This window comes from Oryzias latipes, chromosome 2 (assembly GCF_002234675.1).
Source record: "Oryzias latipes chromosome 2, ASM223467v1".
Taxonomy (NCBI): domain Eukaryota; kingdom Metazoa; phylum Chordata; class Actinopteri; order Beloniformes; family Adrianichthyidae; genus Oryzias; species Oryzias latipes.
The window spans coordinates 4,690,258-4,706,827 of record NC_019860.2 but is presented as its reverse complement, the minus strand read 5'-3'; the positions used below and the strand labels follow the sequence as shown (position 1 = coordinate 4,706,827).

At 45.1% G+C, this 16,570-nt stretch overlaps 2 protein-coding genes across 2 annotated transcripts in view; one reads left to right on the top strand and one right to left on the bottom strand.

Annotated features, from left to right (window-relative positions):
- The window catches only part of LOC101163225 (gastrula zinc finger protein XlCGF57.1), a 466,623-nt gene that overhangs the window by 303,512 nt on the left and 146,541 nt on the right, over positions 1-16,570 (bottom strand). The gene's annotated exons all lie outside the window — the stretch shown is intronic.
- Positions 1-16,570, top strand: part of LOC105355210 (NACHT, LRR and PYD domains-containing protein 12) — a gene marked incomplete at its 3' end in the record, with an annotated part of 36,268 nt that overhangs the window by 1,304 nt on the left and 18,394 nt on the right. The window contains exons 2-8 of the mRNA XM_023949599.1: positions 978-1,118; positions 1,201-1,305; positions 5,413-5,532; positions 10,584-10,703; positions 13,786-13,905; positions 14,341-14,396; positions 14,484-16,275. Coding sequence (XP_023805367.1) covers positions 1,030-1,118; positions 1,201-1,305; positions 5,413-5,532; positions 10,584-10,703; positions 13,786-13,905; positions 14,341-14,396; positions 14,484-16,275 — 2,402 coding nt within the window. The remainder of the gene's footprint in view (positions 1-977; positions 1,119-1,200; positions 1,306-5,412; positions 5,533-10,583; positions 10,704-13,785; positions 13,906-14,340; positions 14,397-14,483; positions 16,276-16,570) is intronic.

Here is a 16,570-nt window from a genome sequence, read left to right as displayed (position 1 = left end):
GACCATTTGAACGTTTGTTCTAATAGGAAAAATATTTTCTTGGCTCATGTTCACGGTTGAAATTTAATCTGACCATTGATCGATCAAGATATTGTAACAATCCAGCCCGACCGTCACTTTAGCGGGTAAGCGAAGCTGTAAAAGAAGTGGGTTCATTGGAGAACTGTCCATACCCCATACACCGCACGACCCCAGACAGTCTCAGAGAGGATGAAACAGCTAGAGATCCAAATGGTCCTTTTCAGCATCGAGCCCGTTCATTCATGCACACCCACAAACAGCTTGACAGCAAGGAGGTCACTTCTGTTGCCAGTCATCTCACTCATGGTTTTCACCCCAAAACTCCCCACTTCCCATGAGCCTTAGGGGCTGAAACCGGTGCTAACCCCCAGGTCGCTACAATATTTTGCACATGTAACCGGGGCTACTGACCTCTGCAGGGCAGAATAGGAAGTGCAGCTTGAGTTCTGAATGGAGGAAATGTTTGATCTTCATCAGATGAAATGAGAGGCTCTCATGTGAGGAAGAACATCTGAACAGCTTTGATCATTTTCTGCTGCTTTTGCTCTGATGTTGCTTCAATTCTGCTTCAATGCGTTTGGAGAAAATCCATGAAAGGAGTTCAAATCCAGAGCAGCTTTACTGGATTCTGGACATTAAGGAAAACAGGTCAAAGTTCAAATGTCAGTGAGGAAACTCTGAGCTCATCCAGATGTTTAGTTTTAGTCCAAAAAACCATCAGAAAAGAGAAATTGGTTCAGATCCACAGAGTCCTGCAGGAATCAGAGTCCTGATTCTGCTGCAGACAGAACTTCTCAGAACATTTGAATCTTCATCTGAATAAAAGAAGAAAGACTTTTCTGCTGCAGCAAACAATAGTTTGATGAAGCTGTTGAGGATTGAAAATTAAGCTCCGAAGCAGAAACTTGATCCTGATGTGCTGCTGCTGATGATGATGAGGAGGGTTTCCTCTGCAGGTGAAGGTGGAAGGTGTGTGTGAGCTGATGCGGATCCAGTGAATCCAGCAGCATGGATCAGTGGGAGGAACCACAGGAGGGAGCCCCTCCCTCTAAAAAAAGGAGAGATGGTAACCATGACAACCTGAGCAAAGTTCAGAGGTGAGATGAACATCTCCAACTGTCCATGATCTTCTCCATGTCAGAGCTCAGGACTCACACCAGCAACCTTCATTCTTCACAGGAACCAACCTGGACCTGGATCTGGATCCAGCTGTGGGTCCTTCAGGAGTGACATGTCAAAGGATTTACCAATTAACTTCAAGGACATCCATCCAGCAGTGGAACAGTGAGTGTTTGTCAGAGTTTTTGGAGGCTGGATTCTAGTTCAGATGATCAACAGTTTTCAGATGAAGGACTTGAGGTCTGGTTCAGTTCTGGATCTCTCTGATCAGACTCACTTGGAGCATCATGTGTGTGATGAGATCTTTTCAGTTGAGTCTTCTGAGAGTCTCTGAGAGACATCAGAGATGTTGGAGAAGAAAACATGTTGACTGCTGACTCTGACTGACAGCAGCTCCAGTCTAATGAGAAGAATCACTGCAGACTCCTAGGATTCAGATTTTCATGCTTTCCAAACATCACATTGTTCTAGTTTGACTTTCTGCTATCAGAATTTCTACATTTATTTTTATTTTTTAAGTATTTTTATTGTCTTTTAAGTATAGTTTTTAACAAACACAAACATTGCTCAGCACAACATTGGTCCACAATCATGTACATTTTTGCAGAAGTGTATTCCAAGTTAAAGTTCCTTTTTATATTGATGCAAATCAAAAGAAAAAAAATAGATAAAACAAGTAGCAATAACAAAAATAAACTTAGTTAGTCACGTTGTTTAGAAAGGAAGCAGTAGTAAGACTGGTAAAGCGAAGATAGGGGGTCCACATTTTCATGAAATCACTTTTAGTTGAGTGGAGCAGACAGGTCAAGTACTCCAGAGTTCAATGATAAGTCTATGCCAGTTTGCTTTGGATGGAGGTTTGTCACTGATCCATGACAGAAAGATATTGTAGCGACATTGGGGTTGGGCCTGCCTTTCAGCCCCAAAGGCTCATGGGAAGTGGGGAGCTTTAAGGTGAAACCTTGAGTCAGAGGGTTGTGAACTTAAGTGACACTCCATGCTGTTTGGCTGTTTGTATGAGTTGGATTAAACGGGCTCTTGGCTCAAAAAGAGACATTGCTTGTCTTCCTGTTTATTGCTCCTTGAGACTGTCCGGGGTCGTGCGGTGTATGGGGGCACGGACAGTTCTCTAATGAAGCCATCTGGTTAGCAGCTCGGCATTTGCTTCCCTGCTTAAGTGACGGTCCGGCTGGATCGTTAAAATATTTTTTACATGAGGCATATGTTAGGATGTTTTACAATCTGGTAGAAATAGATTTGTCTTTATCGTCCCTATAACCCAGAAGCAAAGAGACCGGAGTCAGGGCCAGGGCTGTCCCAAATATTTTGTCCATGTCCTCCAAAATGTCTCTCCAATATGATGAGATTTTAGGGCAGAACCAGATACAGTGAAAATAAGTTCCCAGTGATGATTGACATTTTAAACACATAGGTGATATTTGAGGGTTCATCTGATGTCTCCTGTTTGGAGAAATTTGCAGTCTGTGAACAATCTTATATTGTAAGAGCCTGGCATGATTACAAACAGATATTCGTTTTGTCTGATTCCAAATAACATTCAATATATCCTCATCAATAATCACACCCAGATCGGTCTGCCATTTCTCTACTGCTTCTAGTACAGTCAATAAATTGGTCTGATTAAAAACATTATAAAAGCATGTGATTAATTTTTTTACCAGGATGTTTTAGTTGCTTCTCTAGGTGTGAGGGCATAGCATCGGAGGTCAAGGTGGTTTTCTTAAATATAAAATCCCGGACTTGTAGATATCTAAAGAAGTGACTGTTAGGGAGGTTATATTTGACACTGAGCTGTTTAAATGAAGACAAAGAATTTCCTGTAAGCAAACGGCACATATTCCTGATCCCCTTTTGCGTCCAGATGTTGTAGCCTGCATCAATCATGCCTGCCTGAAACCCAGGGTTGCCTTGTATAGGAGAAAGCATAAAAGTTAAAAAAAAAAAGACCTCCCCTCCAGCCACAATGTCTGGTCTTGGTGGTTGTCTCCAGCTGTATCACCTCATGTTGGGTGTGGCCCTCTGGTCTTAGTTCCTCTGTGATATGGAGCTCAGTGTAGACCTTGTTGAAGAGCGTTTCTCTTCCTGTGTCTTCTTCCTGCTTGATTTTAGGGTTGTTACAACACAAATTTCTAACAGATTTGAGATTTTTACAGGAAAAAAGGCCAGGAAGTGAGCAGTGAGTCTGTGATTTTTCGAGGCCTAGCCAGACAGATGTGGGGTCACCCCTCACCCATTCCGCAACAAATCTTAAAATGGATGACAACTGATAAAGTTGTCACTTCCGGTTACGGGCAGGGCGCGTGGCGTGTCTCTCTGCGGATACAACTATCTTCAAATTACTTAAAAAGTTGATTTTCTCCAAAAAAGAGAGCTGACCAGGGCCCCTAAGAAAACCCAGGAATACGAAGACCTCAAAAAGACTCTTGATGGTATTCAAGCTACGATGAAAAGTTTTATTGATCAGGTGTCGGCTAAGCTAACGCCACTTTTGGAAATGATGGAAGAGTTCCGAAGATTTCGGGCTCAAAACGAGCAACGAGAAAACCCGGTCGACATTCTGGAGAAAAGACTGGACGATGTGGAACAGCAAGTAAGGATGAATAATGTCATTCTCACTGGAGTACCAATCAAAACTGGAGCAAAGCTGACAGCAGGAGCTAGCACTGCTAATGCTAGCGCTAGCGTAGCTAGCAGTGCTAATACGGAGATCGGTGGAGAGACTCTGAAACAGCAAATGCATTAATTTCTCACACCTAAAGGGATTTCCCTGGATCTCAATACCATCGAGACCTGCCACCTGCTCCCCAGGAGAAAGGAGACGGATAAACCAGCGATCCTCATCAGGTTTGTGAATCACAAACACAAGCTAGCTCTGATGAACCAAAGGAGGAATCTCAAAGTATCTGCTGTTTATCTGAACGACCATCTGACCAGAAGGAATGCTGAAATCTCAAAACATGCACGGCTTCTCAGGAAGCGTAAGCAGATTGAGAACACTTGGGTTAAAGGCTGCAGGATTTACGTCAAACCGCTCGGTCCAGCGGACCGGGCCAAGGTTCTGGTTGTGAACACTATCAAGGACTTTGAGAAGTGTCTTATTACGGTCGTCTGAAACAACATGCAGTAATAAATCAAAGAGCCAAATAATTTCAAGAAATATGACGCCTGGATTCCTCACTTTCTCCATCGTCTGACGTCACCTGAATAACAGCAGAAAGTTTTTGACCTGCAGACAACTTGACCTCAACTTTCACCGCAGCTGTTATCAGCTGAAGAAGGATATGGACCTGAATCTAATGTCTGCAGACATAACATCGAAGAGAACTATCAACTGTTTTAAACCCAGAAGAACGGCTGTTATTCAGCAGAAGAAGAAATGCTAACCTTGGACAATCGACAGATTATGGACCCTTTTTATTTTTCCCTTGCAGCATTACTTTATTATAGAAAAAATAAAAACACAAAAAAATATGAAAAAAGTAAAACAAATGATAAATCACTTATTGAAAATTGTTAAATTGATTGACTTTTAATGATATTACTTCACTTGCTCCAAAAAATGATAAATTGATTCAAAAATCTTTCCTAATGTAGCATAATTTTGCACGTTTATAACTTTTGATACTTGATGAAATTTTGCTATGAAAATTCCTGAAACAGTGTTGTGTCTATTTTACTGATATAGTATTATGTTTTAATCATATGAATGACTTTTATAAGTAACATAATCTGCATATATTTTAGATGACTGATCTCCATTTGTCATGTTGACTTCTAAAATAGTTCTTTTTTACATAATAATTAAGTAATTTATCTTTGTCATGTGCTTTATCTATATCTTATGCTTTTTAATTCTGTCTGATAAAAACTGGGAACCGGATATTGATAAATCATGTAATAAAATGGTTATAGTATAACGGGGTGGGATTATATAAGTTCGCTTCCTTCCACTCCCTTTCAGGCAATATTTATTAATATGTCTAATTATCCTAAGTTTGATTAGTTACTGTATGAATGTACAACTGATGATTATATTGCTTTGGTGTATTTTTTCTACTTAATTGCTTGAAACAAACCATTTCAAATCAAAATTAAAAAAAAGTACATCTACGCCTCCTTTGATCCAAACTGTTGATCCAAATATGTCATGTTATTCCAGACTGAACAGCTCAGTCTGCGTTCATGTCAAAGTCCATCAGTTGTTCATGAAGAAGCAGATCCTCTAACACTCTGATGGTTTGGTGTTTGCAGAGGTCAACAGGTCACACAGAGAGTCCAGTCTGCAGCCTCCAGCTGTGGATCCATGAAGAGTGACCGGTCCAAAAATGACCCTCCAGACTTCAGAACAGAACCAGGACCTTCAGACTCAAAGTAAGAAGCAGTTTCTAGTGAACAAAGCAGTCTGCGGCCTCCAAAATTTTTGATAATACTTTTAGATCCTGGTTCAGCAAGGCAATAGGCCTATAACTGGGGAAATGTTCTGAGTTTTTACCCTTTTTTAGGATGAGTGTAATATCTGCTTCTCTTAGTGACTGAGGGAGAGAACCAGAGTTAAATGAGTGCTCTAGCATGGCCAGAAAAGGTTCTAGCAGCACATGATGGAACTCTTTATAAAAGTCACAAGTCAAACCATCTGGCCCATGAGCTTTACCTGATTGCAGTAATTGAAGTGCTACAAGGGTTTCCTCCTTGGTAATGGCAGCATTCGGTTCAGCTTTCTGAGATATTAGGGAGAGTCAGCCCTGAAAGAAAGGACACCATCTCATCTGAAACTCCTGGATGCAAATCTGACTTATATAGTTGTTTGTAAAACTCACTGGCCGACGCCGGGCTTGGGTGCCATAGAGCGGTGTGCTCATTCCAGCTTGACCCATCCCCCTTTCATATCCACACTGAGGAGGGTTGGTAGCCAGCATTCAAAAAAGGTCTACGCCCAGAGCTCTTCTAGGGCCGGCGTCTGGGGGTGGGGGCCTGGGCTTGCTCCGGGGGGGGGCGACGCTTTCTGGCTCCTCTCTCTCTGTGTGGGGTGGGTGGTGCCGGGCCTGGGGTGTCGGCGCCTCCGGGGGTGGGCCCCTGGGCTGGGTGGCCCTGGCCCCTTTGCTGGGGGTGGGCTGGGGGACGGCTGTTTGACCACCGGGGGACAGTCTACCAGCTGTCCCCAACTTACCCCCTTCCTTATATAACCTCATATTAGGGTGAGGGGGTGGGGGGTTTAGCCTGCGATGCGCCTTGGGGGGGGCTACTTGGGAGTGGCCCCCCTCCTATGGTTGCCGTATGGAGTGGGCCCCCCTCTTTCGGTTTTATTTGCACCTTAGACACGTAGGGTCCTTGGTAGGGGGGGTGCTTGGACATCACTGCCAGCAAGCAGCAGATGTCCTCCTGGCACCCTACCCGTCAATTTTAACCGCACCTTAGACATTTAGGGCCCCTTGGTGTGGAGGGTGAGGGGACATCACTGTGAGTAATCAGGAGATGTCCCCTTAGTGCCCTACTCGCCAATTTTAACTGCACCCCCCTTAGTACACACACCCCTCCCCCTTCAATATATACATTCAAACATAAACACACACACATGCACACAAACACCCTCTCAAACACCCATACACGCACACACATTTTACAAGGAAGGTGGGACCTGGGTCCATCTGTCCCCTACCCCGTCCCTGGTGGGGGGTGTGGGCCCCTTGGCGATGGCGGCCGTGTCCCTTGGGTGCCGGCTCCCTGGGCCCGGCGGTGCTCTCTCCGCACGGTGGGGGGGTTCATATTACACCTGAGCCGGGGGTGTTCGTGTCCCTGGGGGGTGGGTCCTGGTCCTTGCCCCTGGGCGCTGGGCCCCGCCAAACTTCCAACATGGCCGAGCCTGGTCGGGCCATATTTATAACATCCCTTATGGGCCGCCCTTTTTTCCCCGGGGTTCCCCCCTCCTGGGCGGGGGCGGCGGGCCCCTGCCTTGCTCCTACCTGGACCAACCGTGGGCCGGGTGGGTGGCTGCCTGGAGTGCGGAGCGGGTCTCCCTTGGGGGGTCCTGGCTCGTACCTGGGGTCGGGGCGGGGGGATGCCCGGAACTCCTGGGTGGTGGTGGGGTGCTCGTCTGGGGCTGTGGGCGTCCCTCTCCGGTGGGGCCCTGCGTTGGGCTCTTCCGGCGCGGCGGGGGGCTGCTTTCCTGGCTGGGCTGGGGCGGCGCTCTCTTTCCCTCTGCGCCTCCCTGCTCTCTGGCTCTGGGGGCCTCGCGGCGGTCCTGCTGGCCCTGGCCTGGGTGGCGGTCTTGGTCGCCCGGGGGGCGGTTGTTCCCTGCCTGTTCCCGTGTGGCGCTGGGGGAATTCCGGCTGCCGCTGCTGCTGCGGCGGGGGTATGGGTGTGGGGGTGGCTGGGCGCTCCTCCTCCTTCTTTTCACATTCCACCATCCATTTTAGAAGAACATAAACACTAACGTGAGCACAGGTGTTAGCTCACCTTTGCACTAATAGTTTGCATGATTGAATGAATGAAAGATTTCACACTAGTTGGTTTAAAGGCATAAGTATGCGTTCGTGAACACTATCTGTTTTGTGTGCATGTTGACATGTGGACATTTCTGCGGCTAGCAGGTGTGTTGATAATATTTGAGTGTGTGTGAACAGGCCCCGCCCTTTTTGTACTACATTTGAACCGTACCGTAACGATAAACAACCAGTAAACCTGCCTGCTCTATGCTGCTTCATGGTCTTACCCCCCTTCCCCTCCTATTATCACCCTCCTACCCCCCCCTCTCTCTAACGTCCCTCTCTCTTGTTCCCCTCTTTCCTTTTCCGTCCGGTCCAACACCAAAGATTTTCAAACATGATTGAAATTAATAAAGTTTGGCCTCAATTACAAAAGGGGTTTATTCAGACATACCTTTGGTTTGTCTGAAGATGAATAACCCCTCTTGTTAGAATAAAATATGTCCAACACAAGAGGCCCTCAGCTCTCATCTGTTTGCCTAGCTGTTGGACAGGACAAGTTGAAAAAAAAAAAAAAAAAAAGGTCTACGCCTCCTTTGGAAATGGGAAACTGTAATTTTGAAAGTTTAAGCATTGGTTTCCTTTCATGCCAGATAAATTCACTCAGCCAACCATTGAGTAACTTTAAAGATTTGTTGGAAAACAATAATGTGATCATTTGTAAGGGATACAATAATCTTGGTAGCACATTCATCTTAATTATTGATACTCTACCAAGCAGGGAGAGGGGAAGTGGGTTCCATCTTTCAAGGTCCTTTCTAATAGTATTAAGAAGAGGTGTAAAGTTAGCCCTGAACAACTGATGAAACAGGGGAGTGATCTGAACACCGAGGCATACAAATCCTGATAATGACCAGTGGAAAGGGAATAGTATCAGTGTGTTCGTTCTACTTTTGAGTCTAGCCATTGGCACGGCTAAGGATTTGGAAAAGTTAATTTTTGTAGCCCGAGAATGTTGAAAAATGCTGAATCATTTCAATGAGTCTGGGGATAGAAAATGGGGGTTCTGTTGCATACAATAAGATATCATCAGCATAAAATGATATTTTATGTTAAATTCCACCAGCAGAGACTCCCCATATAATCAGGTCTTGCCTGATGGACTCGGCAAAGGCTCTATCGCCAAAGCAAATAGTGCAGGGCTGAGAGGACAACCCTGACGTGTCGAGCGATGCAATGAAAAACTGTCAGACCTACAGCCATTTGCTATAACTGAGGCCAAGGGATTATTGTACAATAACCTAACCCATTTCTATGAAGACTCTCATTCATCCAGGTAGGTTCCATTGTAGTAGATTTAGGGGATGTCATCTGGACTTGGTTTTATAGTTAGAAGATGTTTCACCTCTTATCCAAGAGGCTTTGTCAATTCTGAATTAGCTGGTCGATGTAACCTCTACACAAGTGGCTTTACCAACATCGCAGAGCCAACCCAAGTGGACCTTAGTCTGCAGTGCATCTCCACCTGAAGGCCACAAATCACTCGTTCGATGACAGTGAACTCTGAATTCTAGCCAGAGAGAAAGGATGGTTTGAGCGAGGAGTGAAAGAAGCCATCTTTGTCAAGAAGGATAAACCTTCTCTTAACAAGAATGTTGGTCTCAGGTTTATTCTTCCATCCATCTACGGCAGTGTTTAGAAACCTAAACAAACCAAACCAGTTCCCCCTGGGTCGTTAATAGCTGAAAGAGATGACTAGTTTGGGGAGGGAGTCACTGGCCCCCCAACCCCCAGCTGAGGACAAAGGACTCTTAACGACCCGAAACCATGTAGGCTAAATTGACAACACCATCCAGTTTCAGGTCTGACTCCTCCCCCATGAGCGCATATATACCAGCTCTTCGACCAGCTAATTCAGAATTGACAAAGCCTCTTGGATAAGAGGTGAAACGTCTTCTAACTATAAAACCAAGTCCAGATGACATCCCCCAAACCTACTACAACCTAACCCATTGTTTAAACCTTTCACCTAAATTGAATAAATGTGGGACATGATGCAGATAAGGCCTCTCAATCCGGTCAAATGCCATTTCCGCGTTGGGTGAGATGACTAAACTGTTCATATCTTGCACTTGACATATATTACTAATATTCAAAAGTCTTCTAATGTTATGACTGTAACTCCCAACCTTAATGAATGCTGTCTTGTCCTCTTTTATTGAACATGGCAGTACTTTTTCTTGTCGCAGGCAGACATTGTTGCGCCGTCCCCGGTTTTCCAGCCAGTCAATATGTTCCGTGAGCGTATCCACTGTCTTCTCCAAGGCCCGTATGTTACCATGGAGCGGCTCGTTAGCTGTTTCTAGCTGTAGCACTCTAGCCTCCGCTCTATCCAGACGTTTGCTGGCTTTCTTCAGTTCAGCCGTATGTGAGAGGACTGTTTTAGCCAGAGGGTCTAGCTTCTTGTTGATCGTGACATGAGTTTGAAAGTCACTACCTCCAGCGCTTTAGCTAGCGCAGGCTAAGGCTCCATATCACTTGCGTCGTCTTGATTGCCATGTTGGATCAAATGCAAAGCTGAGTTATCATCGATTTGTTTGGTAGTTTTACATTTTTTATTTGGCATCGTTTGGTCCAAAAATGTTCCAAAGTCATGACACACACCAAGTAGAGTGAAAAAATAGGATAACTCTAGAGACAATTTTCAGATATTACTTGGGCCTTAAGACCTCTGAGCAAACACGTCCTTCTCCTAAGCCGCCATCAACGCCCCCCAGAATTTCTACATTTCTAAATTTAGAATTGGAATCGGCTTTCTAGAAAAAAGTCTTGATTGACTGACAGAAAATGCTGAAACCTTTTCCCTCCAACTGGAAACTGTTGATCCAAACATGTCATGTTATTCCAGACTAAACAGCTCAGTCTGTGTTCATGTCAAAGTCCATCAGCTGTTCATGAAGAAGCAGATCCTCTAACACTCTGATGGTTTTGTATTTGCAGAGGTCAACAGGTCACACAGAGAGTCCAGTCTGCAGCCTCCAGCTGTGGATCCATGAAGAGTGACCGGTCCAAAAATAATCCTCCAGACTTCAGAACTGAACCAGGACCTACAGACTCAAAGTAAGAAACAGTTTCTAGTGAACAAAGCAGTCTGCGGCGTCCAAAATTTTTGATGAAAATTTTAGATCCTGGTTCAGCAAGGCAATAGGCCTATAACTGGGGAAATGTTCTGAGTTTTTACCCTTTTTTAGGATGAGTGTAATATCTGCTTCTCTTAGTGACTGAGGGAGAGAACCAGAGTTAAATGAGTGGTCTAGCACGGCCAGAAAAGGTTCTAGCAGCACATAATGGAACTCTTTATAAAAGTCACAAGTCAAACCATCTGGCCCATGAGCTTTACCTGATTGCAGTAATTGAAGTGCTACAAGGGTCTCCTCCTTGGTAATGGCAGCATTCAGTTCAGCTTTCTGAGTCTCTGAGATATTAGGGAGAGTCAGCCCTGAAAGAAAGGACACCATCTCATCTGAAACTCCTGGATGCAAATCTGACTTATATAGTTGTTTGTAAAACTCACTGGCTGACCCCGGGCTTGGGTGCCATAGAGCGGTGTGCTCATTCCAGCTTGACCCATCCCCCTTTCATATCCACACTGAGGAGGGTTGGTAGCTGGCGTTCAATAAAAGTCCAAAGCATCATTACCCTCCCCATTATCAGGAAGGTTAAATATGCAGACATTTTTGCGCCGTCCCCGGTTTTCCAGCCAGTCAATGTGTTCCGTGACAGTGACCACTGTCTTCTCCAAGGCCGTATGTTACCATGGAGCGGCTCGTTAGCTGTTTCTAGCTGTAGCACTCTAGCCTCCGCTTTATCCAGACGTTTGCTGGCTATCTTCAGTTCAGCCGTATGTGAGAGGACTGTTTTAGCCAGAGGGTCTAGCTTCTTGTTGATCGACGACATGAGTTTGAAAGTCACTACCTCCAGCGCTTTAGCTAGCGCAGGCTAAGGCTCCATATCACTCGCGTCGTATTGATCGCCATGTTGGATCACATGCAAAGCTAAGTTATCAGCAATTTGTTTGGTAGTTTTACATTTTTATTTGGCATCGTTTGGTCCAAAAATGTTCCAAAGTCATGACACACACCAAGTAGAGTGAAAAAATAGGATAACTCTAGAGATAATTTTCAGATATTACTTGGGCGCCTAAAGGCCCGTACACACCGGGACGAATATTCGCCAGCCGGTATTCGCCAGCGTTTTTCAACACGTCTTTTGTGTTCACACCCAGGCGATTTTCGCTGACGATGAGCCGAGTGAACATGAAATTTCATTCCCTGACATTAGATGGTGCTTAATGTAAAACAGAAATACTCCTGTACACAAGGTGGCGCTGCGCAACTTTACGCTTCTTAAAGTCGCTTTTCACTCAGAAGAAGAGAGCAAGTATTTACGCGCTTGTCAGAAACATACAAAGAAAACATGAATACAGTAAACCCCTTGTTTTTTGCGGGGATTACGTTCCAAAAAGACCCCGTAGGCAAAATCCGTGAGGTAAAAACCTTTATTTTCTTTACTATTATTATACAATTAAATACTCTTTTATATATTGAAAAGAAAGAACAAACCATTTTACAGGCTCAAGGATTCGTTTCACAAATAAAATTACTTTAGAAACGTTTTTTTCAACAAATAACTTCTGTACTGTACTGTCAAATAATAATTTTAATCATCAATGTGAACCGAAGGCTTCCAATCGCGGAGATTAGCCCCGCCCACCGCGATCCGAGTAATTTGATTAAACGGGAGAAAATTTAAAATGATTATGAAAAAGATACAAAGTACAGTGGGACAAATAGTGACTCAGGTGTATTTCACTGCTCTTCAGACAGAGCCGCTGCATCCTGACTCCGCTCTGCAGTGTTTTCTTCTTTTGAAGCCCGCGGTGCAGTTGTATTTGTTCGGGGGAAGAACATAGTGATTGACAGTTGTTGTTGCTCTTTTTTCTATGGGTTTTAGAGAAACTCGAAATTGCAAGAGAGTTTGCATTTACGTGTTGTAAATTTGGCAAGCTGTTTTACATAACGTGTACATATTAAACTGCATCGTTATTGACACACAGGTAGAGAAGAAGCGGAGTGACTTTTTAGCCAATCAGAATGCAGAACACAATGCACGATGCAAATCCGTGAAGTAGCGAAACCGTGAAAAGTAAACCGCGTTATAGCGAGGGATCACTGTATTTCAAGCACCAGTAGCTCCAGCTCCAGTTCCAGCGATAAAGAAATTATTGTTCTGTTGAATGATGAAAGACGCTGGAAAAGACGCCGATTTTGGGTACATCCCATAGTTACGAGAAGAGAAGAACATGGGGAGTTTTATCGACTGGTACAAGAGCTGAAAATGTATCATGAGCGTTTTCGGGGATATTTTAGAATGTCCGTCATTATTTCTTTGCGGCAGTGTAGACGCTACTTGGCGTCTATCTTCTTTGCTGGTATGTGTGCTCAGAAAAGCAGTTTTGTGTTTGAGCGCCCCCAAGTTCTGTTTCATTGTAACTTCAGAAGCTCCAGACACGTGTGCAAAAGCGCCATTCTCATTGGTCGTATAGTTTTTGACGCAGCGCGTCAAACCAAAAAAACAAACCCGAGGCAGCGTTTTTTAAAAAGTGACGCTTTTGCGCGTGGCATTTTTCGCGTCGGTGTGCACACTCACATTGATGCCCTTTGTTTAGTCACGAGGCGTTAAACGTCAGCGAATATCGCGTGCGAAATTCGTCCCGGTGTGTACGGGCCGAGGCAGCGTTTTTTAAAAAGTGACGCTTTTGCGCGTGGCATTTTTCGCGTCGGTGTGCACACTCACATTGATGCCCTTTGTTTAGTCACGAGGCGTTAAACGTCAGCGAATATCGCGTGCGAAATTCGTCCCGGTGTGTACGGGCCTTAAGAGCTCTGAGCAAACACGTCCTTCTCCTAAGCCGCCATCAACGCCCCCCAGAATTTCTACATTTCTACATGGAGAATTGGAATCAGCTTTTCTATAAAAAAGTCTGGATTGACTGACAGAAAATGCTGAAAGCTGGAAACTGTTGATCCAAACATGTCATGTTATTCCAGACTAAACAGCTCAGTCTGTGTTCATGTCAAAGTCCATCAGCTGTTCATGAAGAAGCAGATCCTCCAACACTCTGATGGTTTGGTGTTTGCAGAGGTCAACAGGTCACACAGAGAGTCCAGTCTGCAGCCTCCAGGTGTGGATCCATGAAGAGTGACCGGTCCAAAAATGATCCTCCATTCTTCAGAACTGAACCAGGACCTTCAGACTCACAGTAAGAAGCAGTTTCTAGTGAACAAAGCAGAGTTCAGCTCTCAGCAGGAACAACAATGTTCTAATCAAGAACATCAGCTGATCCATCCAGGAAGGTCAACCATCTGCTGTTAGCGCTTTAGGTCTGAGAGGATAGAAAAGAGTTGGACAACTCTGGAGGACACAAAGCTCAGTCTGTGAGGATGAAGCAAACAGCTGAACTTTTCTCTGAGCTCAGTCCAGACATGAGCTCCAAACACAGCTAACGCATCATTTAGACCTTCAGATGGACTAGATCTGCTCTGGTTTCACCTGGAAACACATTTGCTCACATTCAGCACAGTCTGGATCACAATATCTGAGTCTGAAGATCAGAGAAGATCTGCTCCATGATCAGAGTTAGTCTGGAACCTCCCACTGACTGCTTTGATTGTTGTTCACTAACGTTTCTCCTTAGTGTCCACAGAGAGAAGAAGAGGAGCGGACTCCAGTCTGCAGAAAGACCCAGAGCTGGTGAGTCAGAGCCTGATCATCTGCTGATGGATTCTTCCGGAAACATGTGGAACACTCATGAAGGAGCTTTCTTCTCTGCTCTTTCAGCAGATGTTGGTCTGCAGGAGATGTTTGGAGAACATCAGATCAGTCTGAGGAGCAGAAGTGAACATGTGGCTGAAGGAACTGAAGAAGCAGGAAGACAAACACTCTTCAACAGGGTCTACACTGAGCTCTACATCACAGAGGAACTGAGACTTGAGGGTCACACCCAACATGAGGTGATGCAGCTGGAGACCACCACCAAGACCAGCAAGCTCTATGACACTGCAATCAAGAACCCAGACATCTTCAAAGTCCTCCCTGACCAACACAGATCCATCAGAGTGGTTCTGACCAGCGGAGTTGCTGGAGCTGGAAAAAGCTTCTCAGTGCAGAAGTTCACTCTGGACTGGGCCGAGGGCTTGGAGAACCAAGACATCAGTGCTGTGGTTCCTCTGTCCTTCAGGGAGATGAACTTGATCAGAGATGAGCAGCACAGTCTTCTCACTCTGATCCAGCTGTTCCATCCAACACTCCAGAAGATCCCAGCAGAACAGCTGTCTGTCTGCAAACTTCTGTTCATCTTTGATGGTCTGGATGAAAGCAGACTTTCTCTGGACTTCAACAACAGTCCGGTGGTGTCTGATGTCACACACAAGTCCTCAGTCAACGTGCTGCTCACTAACCTCATCCAGGGACGTCTGCTGCCCTCAGCTCTGGTCTGGATCACTTCCAGACCTGCAGCAGCCAATCAGATCCCTCCTTCATTTGTGGACAGACTGACAGAAGTCCGAGGCTTCAATGATGCTCAGAAGGAGGAGTACTTCAGGAGGAGGTTCCCAGATGGAGAGCTGTCCAGCAGAATCATCTCCCACATCAAGGGCTCCATGTCCCTCTACATCATGTGTGAAGTTCCAGTCTTCTGCTGGATCACTGCTGTGGTTCTGGAGAACCTGCTGACCACAGAGCAGAGAGGAGAGCTGCCCACCACCCTGACTGACATGTACTCCCACTTCCTGATGGTCCAGACAAAGAGGAAGAAGAACAAGTACCAGCAGGAACATCAGACAAGTCCACCAGAGCTGACAGAGACTGACAGGGAAGTTCTTCTGAAGCTGGGGAGGCTGGCATTTGAACATCTGGAGAAAGGAAACATCATGTTCTACCAAGAAGACCTGCAGCAGTGTGGTCTGGATGTCACAGAGGCCTCAGTGTACTCTGGAGTTTGTACTGAGATCTTCATAAGAGAGTGTGGGATCTTCCATAAACCGATCTACAGCTTTGTTCATCTGAGCGTTCAGGAGTTTCTGGCTGCAGGCCACATGTTCCACTGTTACTCCAACAGGAAGGTCAAGGTCATTGAGGACTTCCTGAAAAAGAACATGGAGAACCCATCCCTGGATGAGTTTCTGAGTAGAGTCATGGAGAAATCCCTGCAGAGTCAAACTGGACACCTGGACCTGCTGGTTCGCTTCCTTCATGGTCTCTCTGTGGAGTCCAACCAGAGACTCTTAGGAGGCCTGCTGGGTCAGACAGAGAAGAATCCAGAAACCATCCAGAGAGCCATCAACAACCTGAAGGAGATCAACATTAAAGGAGTCTCTCCTGACAGAAACATCAACATCTATCACTGTCTGATGGAGATGAAGGACCTCTCAGTTCATCAGGAGATCCAAGAGTTCCTGAAGTCAAAGAACAAATCAGAGAAGGAACTGTCAGAGATCCACTGCTCAGCTCTGGCCTACACTCTGCTGATGTCAGAGGAAGTTCTGGATGAGCTGGACCTGTTTAAGTACAACACATCAGCTGAGGGTTTACGGAGACTGATCCCAGCAGTGAGGAACTGCAGAAAGTGCGGGTGAGTCCAGAAGTAATTGTGATGATAAGTCAGATCAGTGTTTAAATTGATTTACAAAGAAGGACAATTTGAAAATGACTAGAAATAAAAAAAAAACCTGAAACAAGAAAATCAGTTTGTTTTTAACACTCATATGGTCTTTTAGATAAAGAGCAAAGATGGATTATATTTGTCCAAATCTGAATCCAATTCAGAACCTTCTGAAAGGTTTGAACTCAAAGCAGACAGTCCAGAATGAAAGGATGTTTTCATTTCCACAATGTCAGTCATTCTTGGAAGCACATTTTTAAAATGT